The sequence below is a fragment of the Trichosurus vulpecula genome, chromosome 4 (genome assembly GCF_011100635.1).
Source record: "Trichosurus vulpecula isolate mTriVul1 chromosome 4, mTriVul1.pri, whole genome shotgun sequence".
NCBI lineage: Eukaryota > Metazoa > Chordata > Mammalia > Diprotodontia > Phalangeridae > Trichosurus > Trichosurus vulpecula.
In genome coordinates this window covers 102,316,689-102,329,630 of record NC_050576.1, presented here as the reverse complement: position 1 = coordinate 102,329,630, position 12,942 = coordinate 102,316,689, and the positions used below count along the sequence as shown (strand labels likewise).

The window sequence follows — 12,942 nt, the reverse complement described above, 5'->3', positions numbered from 1 at the left end:
AAGCAGAGGCCCATGGCAGAAGAGATGTGTGAACGAGTTAAAATGCAGGGAAGGGAGGCAAAAAGTACAGGGAGTTGGAGGAATGTGTTCTGGTGGCAATGAAGTGTTGGGGGGGAATTGGAGGGAAGAGGAAAAGTTTCTCAGAAACTGATTAATGAGGCTAAATGCATTGGCTGGGTGAAGAGCTTTAATTTTCATACCCAAGAGGCAAGTGAAGCCTGTTTTAGAAATGTGACTGCTGAATTGTGTGGCATGGGGAGGCTGGCTCCCCTCCTCTGAGTATTCCTTCAAAAGAATAATCCCTTAACTCCCTGCTTCAATAACCTAAAATTCCTCTGTTACTGTTTCCCTCCAGTCTGCCTAGCATGAATGGGCAGTGTTGCTATGGCAACTTTATAGGAAAGGGGAGAAAACCCTTTTGTCTAACAGAAGGTTTAGGGGAATGGTTATTTCCCTTCCATGGCTGTTCATGGGGAAGTGAACTCGGTTAGGACAGGTCCTTGTTTTTACACATCTATCTATTGTATCTATTTTAAAGGAGAAAAGTGAAGGAAAGCCAGACACTTGTGGGTTTTTTTTTAGGCAATCAGGGTTAAGTGACTTGCCCAAGGTCACACAGCTACTGAGTATCTGAGGCCGGATTTGAAATCAGGTCCTCCTGACTCCAGGGCCAGTGGTCTATCCACTGAGCCATCTAGCTGCCCAAGCTTGTGGGTCTTCTTGAAGTAGGTGGGCACTCAGGGATGTATGGGATTCTCAGCCCAGATGGAAGGAGGAATCATGGTGGATTCCATGTTTTCACCCCCTGACAGAGAAGGGCAGGTGATCATCTTAGATGGACAGTAAGACTTGTCCATTTGGTCTTTGGGGATCAGGCATTTCTGGGCAGTTCAGTTCACCTAGCAACCTTAGGGAATAATAATAGGTTGAGTCAGATGACATCTTTGAATTGATGACCCAAGGGATGGGCTGAAAGTTGGCTACAGAGAGAGATTATAGAGATAAGAGAGCGAGAGATAGACACCCACTGGACAATACAGGAGATAACTTTATTGAAACTCAAATGGTATCAGACAGATGAATCTAGCTGGGAGGAGACATGCCTGGGGTAGAGGGAGGGCAGCCAGGTGAGGCTCTGGTGGTGATGGCCTCTCCAGCTGACCTTGGCATGGATTGGATTTTAATCAATTTCTTTTTAAAAACAGGTTGCTATGGGGACAGCCCAGCTCTTTTCATGATTGTTACCGCAACTATATACATCACTTTGCTTTCCAGGTTCAATGTTGCTTTCTCTACATCAGATATAAAAAGGAAAGTGGAAGGAAAGGAAAAAAGGGAGTGCAAATGAGAGAGAAAACACACACACAGAGACGCACAGATCCGGGAAACTGTCGATTGGGCTTTTGCTCCCAATAAATAAAAAAAAAAGTGTTATAAAAGCTCCATGGCCCTTCCCACTTGCCCTATGCTTGAGGAATACCATGCATTTGAGAAACAGATTCCATCACATAATCAGTGCTGTCTAAAACAGGATAGGGTCTAGTGGGGTGGGGTGGGGTGGATTTATTAAAAAAAGTTTTTATCTTGTTCTAGAAAAAAGCTAACATTGGGAAACGAGGAGCTACTGCGCAGCAGTAGCCCAAGAGACTGGCTGGGGATTCTGGGAACTCTCATCCAATCACTCCCTCCCCCTAGGCTCAAAGAGGTGGCTCCCATGGGAAGGGAGGTGGCCCAAGGGCATGTCATGTGCCTTCTGGGGAGCATAAAGGTGTTTTTAGTGCAATTTGCCAAGTTCACAATTTTTGGAGCTTCAAAGCTTTTTTTTTTTTTCCCAGACTCTTACAGCACCAGTGCTCAAAACGCAGGTGAGTGCCTAATAGAAGCACTAAGAGTATCTCTCTGTCTTGTAGCCAGAAGCTGTCCACTTGGGAAAATCTAGTTTGAAGCTCAAGTCAAGCTATTTGCTCCTACTCTCCTTCATGGTCCCACTAGCTAAAAAGGCTATAAATTTGGGATAAGAAGCTCTTTTCAGATTTCAAAACAAAACCAAAAAACAACCAATAAATTCTACCAAAATATCTGAGCCATCCTCTTGGCTACCTAGCTTCACATCCTGCTGCTGATATGAGAAGGATAAAAGATGGGAGGATCCTGGCTCCATTCCCCTAGGCTGCTCTGAATGCCTTTTAAAGAAGGCTGGTGTTGAGAGAAGGGGACCCATTAGGTCAGCCAACTGTTCTGGGTGATGAGGTTCTGGCCAAATACTCTCTCCCACCCAACATTAGTCTCAAACCTGCAAAGGAAAAAGGGACAAGAAGGAGGAGGAGATGACTGTCTTGTAGAAATGTTAGCCTTGTGGGGTTTGCTAGTCTATAGCAGTAGGACCAGAAAAAGGTCCTGAGGAGGTACAGCAAAGAGGGCTGGGGAAGAGTCAAGGGGTGCTCCTGGACTGAGGCTTCTTTCAGAGAATCAGTTTCAGGGTTATTGTCATTCCTGTCTGGACCACTCATGTTCATCAGGGACAAATATGAATACTGTCTTGCCTTGTGGCTTCTTAAAAAAAAAAAAGGATGGGAAAATAGCCACATGGGTTAAAAGTGTGGCTTCAGAACCGGAATCTTGGACCTTCTCACTGAGGGTCCTTAAATCTCTCCATGTAGGAGCTGTATAATACTCACGATTCCCTTTAAAATACTAAAGAGTTGAATCATGCATCCATGGACCTCTCCCAGTCCCATGGCCAGCCTGGGGTATCACAACATTCTTCATGGCACATTGGGAAGAAAAATTTATCCAAGATAGCAGAGGGTCATAGGCAAACTCCTCAAGAAAAAACTAAGAACCCAGATGCAGAAAATAGGGAAACTAGAATATGTCTCCTCAGGCTCAAATTCTAAAGCTTTTGAGGCTTCCCCTGATCCCCTGAAAGCCACCTCACACTTGTGCATTTTTTCCCATTTTTCCCTAGATTGGTGATTGGACACATTTTATAGTTGTGTCCTTCTTTCCTGGGAGCCACAGCCATGCTTGGGAAGATGCTTGGAAGGTCTGGCACTTAGTGGGAACCCTTTCTGCAAAGGAGGGGGAGACATGCCCTTACAGGGAGAACAGAGTTGGCAGTCACTTAATTGGTTTAATGTGCTTCTGTTGACTGTGGATCCAGGGATATACATGGCTGACCCACTTCTGAATGACTATTCTGGGACCTGTGCCTTCTCATTTCCCACCACTTAATTATCTACCTAAGGCTTGTTACAAGACAGAATTTGCTAGCTAGAACCCTAGCTATAATGCCTGTGTACTAGTATCTGGCTTCTTCTCTGACCAGGTATGTGTTTCTATCAGCTCAGGATCCTTAGAGAGTAAGCAATAAGCATCAATAGGCATACTTAGTCCCTTTTACTACTCAGCCTAGGTGGGATTGAGGATGCCTAGGACAAGGTAGAGAGGAGAATGAAGACCTGGGAAATAACTTGCAAAATCCTCAAATTTCTCATGATACTCTATGTTAAATATGTGATGCGGACAAGGAAATTGAGAAAGTCTCCGCCATGCTGGGTACTGCCTTGGATGCTTATGTTCGTTCAGTATTGGTTCCAGAACTGGGTTCTACCACCTTCCTACAAAGTGAGCAAAATCTCACAGTAGAAATGGATGGAGCTACTGTGGAAAGTGTTTTTGGATACTGGTGTCTGTAGGTCCTTTCTCCTGGAGAAGCTGTAGAAAATGAAGTTTACCCCTTAGGCCACCGAGAAAACACCAACATTCTTCTGGAGGTGGAAGGAGGGAAAAGTTACAATCTTTGGGAACTTATTAACCAGAAGAAGGGGAGAAGCTATAAGATAAAACTTCAGTGTCCCTAAGGATACTTACTAGCTTGGGTTGTGGGAATTCTAACAATTTAAGAGTGAACTCTGGCACTGAACCAGCTATTAGAAATTTCACTGTAGCTGTCACCCATAGACAGCAGCTTCCTTTTCCCTGCCAGCCACTAATTCCATGTGTGGCTCCGCGATGGTGGATTTACATGACAAGGATACAAGCACACACATTTATACGAGGACAGAGAAATGAGCACCTTAGAGTTGCACAATTTGTGGTTTCTTTGAAAAGTCTCCGTGATGAGGTCTCAGAATACAGGAAAGCAGCAAACAGATACATCCCATACTTGCCCCTACTGACCTATAAGTCTTTTGTAGTTTGAGAGCCCAGGGCAAAGAAACACAGCTGGATCACATCACTTGTTGGTCATCTGCATCCACAGCAGAGGGGATGTTACCTCTCCTAGAACTGTGGCTCTCCCCTAAAGAAGGTAGGTATAGGTATAGAAATCATATAGGTAATTTCCTACCCAACTCAAGGCTTCCAGGAAAAAGGGAGGGAGAGGAGGAGCAGTAACCTTCTCAAGACAGGCTGGCATCTTCTGAAGGTGCCTGAGGATCAGAGTCTCCCTCTGGGACCCTGTTTTCCTTTCCTGAAGATAGGATCCCTGTGGCCTGAGCAGGGGAGTAGGGACATAGCTAGGAGGGATGTTGTGGGTCTGCTCCTATCATGTACTCTTGGGCAGTGAGGGAGACATCAAGTCCTCTCTGTCTCAGCAGAGTCTGGGGTGAGCATCCCAGGGGGTTATAGCACCATGAGGAGGCTCAACCTTTTGCAGCTGCCACCATGTCTGAGTTTTCTCTGCAAGACGATTGATCCCTCCCAGTGAGGGGCCCAGATGTGCAACTGTAAACAGGGTCCCAGGCTCCTGAGGGAATTCCAGGAATGTCAGATCTCTGCCCTTGTAGGGGAAACACTCACCCTAGGGTGGGACAGCAGGAGACCTGGTCTGAATGCAGCAGGAGACTGAGAGCAGAGGTGGGGCACAGATCCCAGGAATGGAACAGAGATGGAAAGTCACAGCAAGATGGGCCTTCATGACCCTATCTGCTAGGGAGTCAAAAGAAATCCAGGGCTGTATCCATGGTTACCTGGGAGACTGGAATTCCCTTGGGGGATGTCAGGCAGTTGGAATCAGGAAAAAAAAAGGGTAGGCTTCTCATTTCTTCTTTCTCTCAATTGGCCAGTAACAATCCAGGTCAGAAGGCATTGGCTAGGCAGCACCAGAAGAGAAGGACCAAGTGCTCCTTCCACCAGCACTAGGCAACATTAGCTAGGTAGGCCTTAGTTGGAGCTGGAACTCCAGGCAGGGCTCAGAAGAGGCCATCCAGCCAGAAGGAAGCCCATCTCATATCCCCTTTCCTTCTGAGCCAGGACAGCCCGCTCAAGGGCATCCCCCTCTCTGCACAGCAGAGGTCCTTAAGGCAGTGATTTCAGCACCATCCTTGGATAAAGAGCCTCTTCCCATTACAAAATTGCATAAGTTACAGCTGTGTTGGTCAGGTGTCTTCACAGATCAGGGAATTAGCAGCAGCAGCAATAGCAATGATGGGCCTCAGTGCTGGAGCCCCTGGGGGCTGACAGGTGTGACTGTGAATGTGGGGTGGGGTGGGGCAGAGGAGCCTCTAGTTGGGAGCAGTGAAGCATCTGAGCTGAATGCTGAAGCCTGATGACTGGATGGAACACCATTGGCTTTTGTGGGGGATGACAGGCAGCAGGAGAGAATGGTCCAGGTGAGGATCCCTCCTGACTCAGCTGAACTTTTACTCCTTGGGAGCCTGAAGGGTAAACACTAAGACCAGACCTAGGCCCATTGTTTAGCACTGACTTACGAGCAAAATATTTGTTGAATGGATAAATGTGCCAAGCCCAGAAACTTTGGCTATGCTAGGAAGCTGGAGCTTGGGCACTGGTGCTCCTAGAGGCTTTCAAAGATGATAGGAATTGAATTTGCCTATACTAGGGAGAGTTTCCCATGATCCCACAGTCTTTTGGGTCTTCTGACCCCAATATACCATACATCCAATTGGAGGCTCCTTTTCTTGCTGACTCTCCAGGGTGCATATGAAGCTGTTTCCTTAGCCCAGCTAGTGAAGAGGTACAAACTGGTTCCAGGTTCCTCAACCTGTCAGAATCTCTGGAGCAGCAAAGGAAGGGGGCATCTTCAGCAGGGGAGATCTCTTTAGGTGACAGATGTTCTTTCCCTCTTCTCCACCCCTCCCCTCACCTCTTTGGACTTTCTGCATCGACTGGATGCTGTGTTTCTATTGATGAACAATTCATTGCCTGATTTCAAGTGAGAGGCAGCTAAGGGATTCAGCCTCAGCTAGGCACCTGGGAACCGTTGTTCTTCCAGTTCTCTGGGTCAGGTTTTCTTTAGTCCAGTCCATGGTGAAGAGCAGAGCCGAGCATCCAGCTTGATGAGTTTGACGCTTCTCATTGTAACTGAAGCTTTGTCTAGAGCTTGTGTTTTCTTGAGAGAAGGAAGGTGGTTCTCTGGGCCCCTTGGTTTGTTCTCCAGCTTGGGCCTTCTCTACCATTCCAGGCCTCCCCATGAGCTGTGAGGAGACCAGAGCTGGATGGTATGGCAGGGAAGTTTAGTTGGTGACAGTTGGACAGCATCAGATCCTCCAAAAGAAAGCCTTCCTCATAAAATCTACACTGAAGCTTGGAAAGGAACCCAAGCATCTCTTGTTCTTGGGCGGGGTGGGGTGGGGGAAGAGAGGAAGGAAAAATAAACAGATAAGTGGGAGAAAAACAAAATAAAAGGCAGGGTTTATTGGCTGTCCTCATGCATATTAAATTAGAAGGTACAAAGACAGAGCTAACAATCCTTCTTCGAGGGCTGGATGCAGAGATGTTGTGTCTGTGTGTTGGCGGGGCACATTTTGACAGCCATCTTGAGGACGTCCTGTAGGTCATCAAGGGGTTAGGAGTGGGCAGCTCTCTCTCTACCTTGACAACTGTTTCCCCTCTCCAGCTTCATCTTTTCTATTTGATTTTTAACCCTCTATCAACAGAATTAAAACCTTTATTTAAAAAAAAATTTAAACCACATGCTTCTTTTTTCTAGGCTCCATCCAGGTCTCTGGGGGAGAGCTGCTGGCAGTGGCAGTAGGGTTGGGAAGAGGCTGGGAGAGAATTTGGGGAGCTCCTGCTCCCCCTGCCCTGGGCTTTATCTCATAGGGCCATCTCCCACACAACTGTCCATAATTGGCTAGGAACTGCTGCAGGTTTCTCCTGATGCCTTGTCACCTGCCCATAAAACCCAAGAGTTTGTAGTCGAGACAGAAAACCAAGGGAAAAAAAAACCTCCCAGAATCCCCCTCTCCCCAAAGTCTTGAGAGGAGGCCAGTCTTTGATCCAGAGGAACAAGCTCCCCTCCCCCCGCCCCACCAATCCTAGGAAGTCCTCCAAGGTGCAGCACCAGAAAGCCTGCCCCTCCCCTCCCACCAACTCCCTCCAGTTCCCTTTTCTGGGCTGTAGATGGGTGCTCTGAAAGAAGAGGAGGAGGAAGAGCTGGCAGAGCTGAGGCCGGCTCACTGCTCTCTGGGGCAACAGCGGTGGCTAGGTCCTCAAAGGGAGGCCTGGAGGTTAGGGTCCAGGATGGTTTCTCTGTCTGGAGACTCGATATAGTTGGCAGCTTCCTGGAGTTTCAGCAGCATGGCCATCTGAAGGGGAACAAGAATGGGTGGTGAAAGAAGTGGCAGGCTTTCACAGTCTAGAACTGAGGGAGCACACGGAAGAAGGTAGAGAAGCCTAGTCTTGAACCCAGTGTGGCAGCATTAGAGATTATTTAGAAGACAAGGGGCATTCCAACAGCTTCCTCACCAGCTGCCTTTCTCCCTTCAATTTATTTACATATGTAAATACATAATATTTGCATATACAATATTTACATATTTACTGATTGCTTGTAATGTTCAAGGCACTGGGTTAGGCCTTTGTGCAGCATACAAAAATAAATAGATTGTGGTCCCTGCCCTCAAGGAGCTTAAGGATAACCCACATTCTTATAGTAATTTAAGGTATATAAAGTACCTTCTTCTTAACAATCTTTTGAAGTAGGCAACACAGTATTATTATTTCTGTTTTATAAATGAGGAAATCAACCTAAAGAGTTCAGTGACTTGCCCAGGGTCACATAGATGATGAATGCTGGAGTCAGGGAAGTAGCAGTAACAATAATAGCTAACATTTACGAATCGCTTTAAAGTTCACCAAGTCCTTTACACGCATCACCTCACTTTATCTTCACAACTGCCCTTGGAAGGAGGTGCTATTACTATTCTCCCCATTTTATAGATGAGGAAACTGAGGTTAAATGACTTGCCCAAGGTCACATAGGAACTGCCTGAGGCAGGATTTGAACTCGGATCTTCCTTCTTCCAAGTCCATCACTCTGTATCTACTGCACCACCTTGATGGCTCTAAACTTAGGTCTCCCGAGTCTAAGGGCCAGTGATTTTCCACCTATACTGTCCTGTCTTTGTCTATCTTCTTGTAAGGGAGATACAATATATACACAAATCGCTAGAATGCAACGCAGAATGTGAGTGACTGTTTCCCTGACAACTCCCCTCTTCTTCTCCACTCTGCCATAGGTGTTCCATTTCCAGAACTGAAGAATTATCCTCTTAATGTGCCTTCACTCAGAAACCTATAGCGACTCCTAATCAACTCTTGAATAAAGTCAGTCAGCTATCATTAAGTGCCTACTATGTACCAGGTACTGTGACATTTAAAAAGTTCGAGAGACATAATTTCTGGGTAATTTAATTATCTTATTAATAACGCCAGCACGTTTACTAATAAAAGGATGGTCATTTGGCTGTCTCTTTCTTAGACCAAAGACAATCATGATGGCGGCTCGAGCTTTATATGCCCATTGGAAGAGGGGTGTTCCTGAGGGTGGCCATCAACTCTGATTGGTTGACAAGGAGAGAATGAATAATACAGTGAGAGGCTGAACCTATTCAAATGAACTTTGATTACATCATTTACTTCTAAGTTACCCCCAGCCTTGGGCAATCTATTCAAAGAATTGATTCCCTGCCAAACCTGAGTAGAGCACAATGGCTTCCCCACTTGGATGGGGTCCAATCTCATTATCAGTAATGTCCTTCAAGAGACTGAACTTTTGAAATCAGGATTTTAGGAAAAGGGATGGGGGGGGTGACTCTGGATCTCCCTAAATCATTGGTTATTAATAATAATTTCTCTCAGTACTGTGCTAACCACTGGCCCAAACTCCTTAGCATGCTCACCCTACCTCCCTATGAGGAACATCCAACCTCCTTTCTAGATATTCTGATAATAACTGGCCCCTTTATGGTAGCTGAGGATGGCCAACAGTTGCTCTGTTACTTCTAGCATTTATCTACTTAGGAACTACCTCCAAGATTAGTGAAGAGTGATCACACATGTTTTCTTCAACAAAATTTGTTTTTAACTGGAGTTGGAATAAAAGATAATACAGCTAAGACCATCAGGAGAGATTTAGGCTTGATACAGGATGTATTTCCTAATAGAAAAATGAATCAGATAACGAAATGGATGCTAAAAGGAGCCTTTGGGATCTCTTTCCTTGGTGATGTGGTGACTGGCATCTACTTAGGCACTTAATAATGCCTGTAGAATTGAAATGCTCTCCCAAAGGGGATGGACATTTCTTTGTTTCTGCTAGGGTAAATGAAGTCCCATCTGCTGTGGGCCCTTTAGTTCTGAGAGAAACACCTAGCTGAAGCAACCTTCAAGGCTCAGATTTTTAGGGTAAGTATCTGAGTGGCAATGAGAATTAAAAGGATTCTGATGGATACTTCGTACTTCTCTAATCCTAGGACTCACTTGGCTTTGTCAGAGCCTTTAAAAATTCTATCTTTCCAAGAAAGATTCAAAGCTTGCCTTCCCTGTGGGTTCTGACATTTTCATTCTGGCATCAGCATATGTATAGATATCTCTTCCTCTCATTCTCCCATTAGTGTTGCCTTTACTCACCAGAGGGTCTGAGTCTAGTGAACTGGGGGTACTGTCCTTGACAGTTCTCTCCTCGGGGGGTGAAGCTGTGCTGTGAGGGCCCACACTAGGTGGAGGCAGGTGATACAGCTTTGATTGGTCCTGTTGGGCTGAAGGCCAAGGTAAGGTGTCTCGGACCCACTCTACTGGGTCTTCCCAAGCTGCTTTCTGTCCATGGACCTGGAGGGAAAGAGATCATCAAAACCATTGTTCACACAGATATGCGGCAGCAAGAGATGCTGGTTCCCATGGAGAACTTGAACTCTTTCAGAATCTGAGCCCTCAGACCTCCCCATTCCTCACCGTCCCAGCCCCCCCTCCCCCAGCCACTCCTTCTTCATAGGCTCTTTTTCCTTCTGCCCAAGCCTGGGAAGTAGAAAAGAAGCAATGAGCTTTCCAAAGAAATAAATAATCAAATAAGCAAGTAAATAAATAAAAATGATGGTGATGGTGATGGTGATGTCCTGGAAACTTGCCACATCATCGAGAGACAGATACCTCAAAAATGAATTATGGTAATGTATCAGACTTGACCAGTAACATGTACTGTTTATGGATTCCTAGAAATGCTGACTATTAGGGCTGGAAAGGACCTTAGAGAGCTTAAATTCAATCCCCTCATTCTACAGAGGATGACACTGAAGCTTAGAAACAGGTTTGTTTTGTAACTGGCTCACCCAGTGTTACAGTAACCCACCACCTGGCTTTTGCTTAGACTTTAGCCTTCCCCCCCCCCCCCCCCCCCGCCCAATGCTACCACATGTGTCATTTCATCTTGGAAACAACTCAGTGAGGGAGATAGGATGGGAGTTATTATTTCCATTTTGCAGATGAAGAAACTGGTCTGGAGAAGCTAAGAGACTTGACAATTGTCTCCTGGCTAAAGTAGGACTGAAACCCAGATCTACTGGGTCTTTCAGGTCACCTGACTTCTGAACCACAGTTTTGAAAAAAAAAAAAATTCACTCCCAGAGAGTGGTTTAGGTCCAGCTCAGACTCAGGTAGGCTAGATTAGGTGACGTTGGTAAACACTTGCTTATACTTTCTATCTGCCTCAACACCTAGTACAATGCTCTCTAGTAGATGACAAATATTTGTTAAATTGAATTAAATTGAATTGTCAGACAAAAGCAGTATGGGGAGCAGTTCAGCCATCCAGCCCCCAAATTCCCCTTCATCTATGATTTCACACAGGACTCAAGTCTCCTGCTCTGACATTGTAGGAATTTGCACATCGATCCAGCTGGAGGGGAGTCTGATCTTGTAGTAGGATAAGAGTGGGAGGAGTCTCACCTTGATCCCATCTTTGGCCCCTTCCTGAAGATAAGGAATGATGGAGTTGTTCCATAGGTCAATGAACCAGGTGCGGAAGTCCTCAATGCCAATTGGACAGGACAAGAAAAAGCATGGGCCTAAGGGAAAAGGAGTTAGATTGTGGTGAGGATGGCCAAAGACCCTGTTTGCTGTACCCTTTTATTCATTTACTCCCTTCCATGTCAGGTCTAGGAGGGCTTGGTCTCCAAAGGATTAAGGAAAACAGAACTGGGGTAGGAGTGAGTAAAAGGAATTATCTACTAGATGTCAAGATGACGAATGTTCTGCATTTTTTTTTTTTGCTGGGGGGAAGGCAGGGCAATTGGGGTTAAGTGACTTGCCCAAGGTCACACAGCTAGTAAATGTGTCAAATGTCTGAGGCTGGATTTGAACTCAGGTCCTCCTGACTTGACTCTAGGGCCGGTGCTCTACTCACTGCACCACCTAGCTGCTCCACTGTTCCGCATTTTCTAGGTTAGTGGAGTTTAACATACCTTAAAATACCTTAGGTTCCCATACCTCCTTCTTCCCTCCTTCCTCCCCTCCCCCATTCTATAGATGGGAAAACTGAGGGATGGGGACTCCTTGAGATGGTAGAGATGACTTGATCACGGCCAGATATCTAGATGCTTAATGAATATTGGTTAAATAGCCTTTGGTTAAATTGGTTAAATTGTCCTTAACCTGGCCACTAGGCCTTGATGACCTGCTTAAATGCTGGAGATTCCAGGAAGAAAGAAAGGCTCCTTTATAGAAGGGAGGTTAAAAAACAGAGAGCTTCCCTACCCACCCCAAGAGGGCATAAGATTCCCAATACCTATGAGGAAGTCTGAAGTGCTATGCTTCTCTAGGAAAGTATGGAGATGATACCACAGCTTGGGCACCCAGTCCAGCACTCGAAGAAGCTCTTCCTTGTTGGCATTGATATCGCTGTCTGATTCTACCAGCTTCCTCCTCAGGTAACGCACCAGGAAGCCATTGGCTGGCTCCACGTTGTTGGAAAATGTCAGCATCCTACCAGCAGGAAAGGGGAGAACAGATGAGGATGGCACTGGAGGGCCATGGCTAGGACCCACCCATCCATTTTCTCCACCTTTAAAGCCTACTTGGTCTCTTCTTAGATACTAATGGCAGAGTTCAGACTCAGGGCTGGGGCCATGGGCAGCTTGGGCTGTTATCTCACCTAGCCATCTAACAGTCCACCCAAAGAGGGCATCTTTCCATTTGTCCTGTTGATACCCTCCTTCTGCCCACTTAGCATACTGACTAGAGACCATGCTCTACCCCCCAAATATTCAGCTTGGCAAGCAGCTCTGGGGCTGAGCTCTCCTAATGGTAAGGGAACAAGTGAAAGCTCACCTTAATCCACTTTATCTACCTCCTCCTACCTAGACTATGTTACACATTCCAATTAGCCCCTGATGAGGACACCAAACTCCACTCAGCAAGTAGCATCTAGCTATGTCCCCTGCACATGTGTACCCCTCCCCCTTCCACTTCTCACTCTGGGGACAATCATTGAATCAATATCATCACAAAAGGGTGGTAATTATATTGTCATAACAATCTTCAATGTCCTATGGATCTACTTACAATCTCTCGAACTACTTAGAACTCCCTTTGCTGGTCACCACTCTCCTAGATACATTGTCTCCCTCTGTTAAAGTGTGAGCACCTTTTGTATTTTTATCTCTAGCAACTAATACAGTGTCTGGCATAGAAGACATGCTT

The 12,942-nt window shown here is 45.9% G+C and overlaps 1 protein-coding gene across 1 annotated transcript in view; it reads right to left on the bottom strand.

The window, feature by feature from the left end:
* Positions 1-7,348: 7,348 nt before the first annotated feature.
* Positions 7,349-12,942, bottom strand: part of NAV1 (neuron navigator 1) — a 226,190-nt gene continuing 220,596 nt past the window's right edge. Inside the window, exons 29-32 of the mRNA XM_036753792.1 lie at positions 12,029-12,225; positions 11,191-11,309; positions 9,880-10,077; positions 7,349-7,553 (exon numbers count right to left, since the gene is read on the bottom strand). Coding sequence (XP_036609687.1) covers positions 7,458-7,553; positions 9,880-10,077; positions 11,191-11,309; positions 12,029-12,225 — 610 coding nt within the window. The 3' untranslated portion in view covers positions 7,349-7,457. The remainder of the gene's footprint in view (positions 7,554-9,879; positions 10,078-11,190; positions 11,310-12,028; positions 12,226-12,942) is intronic.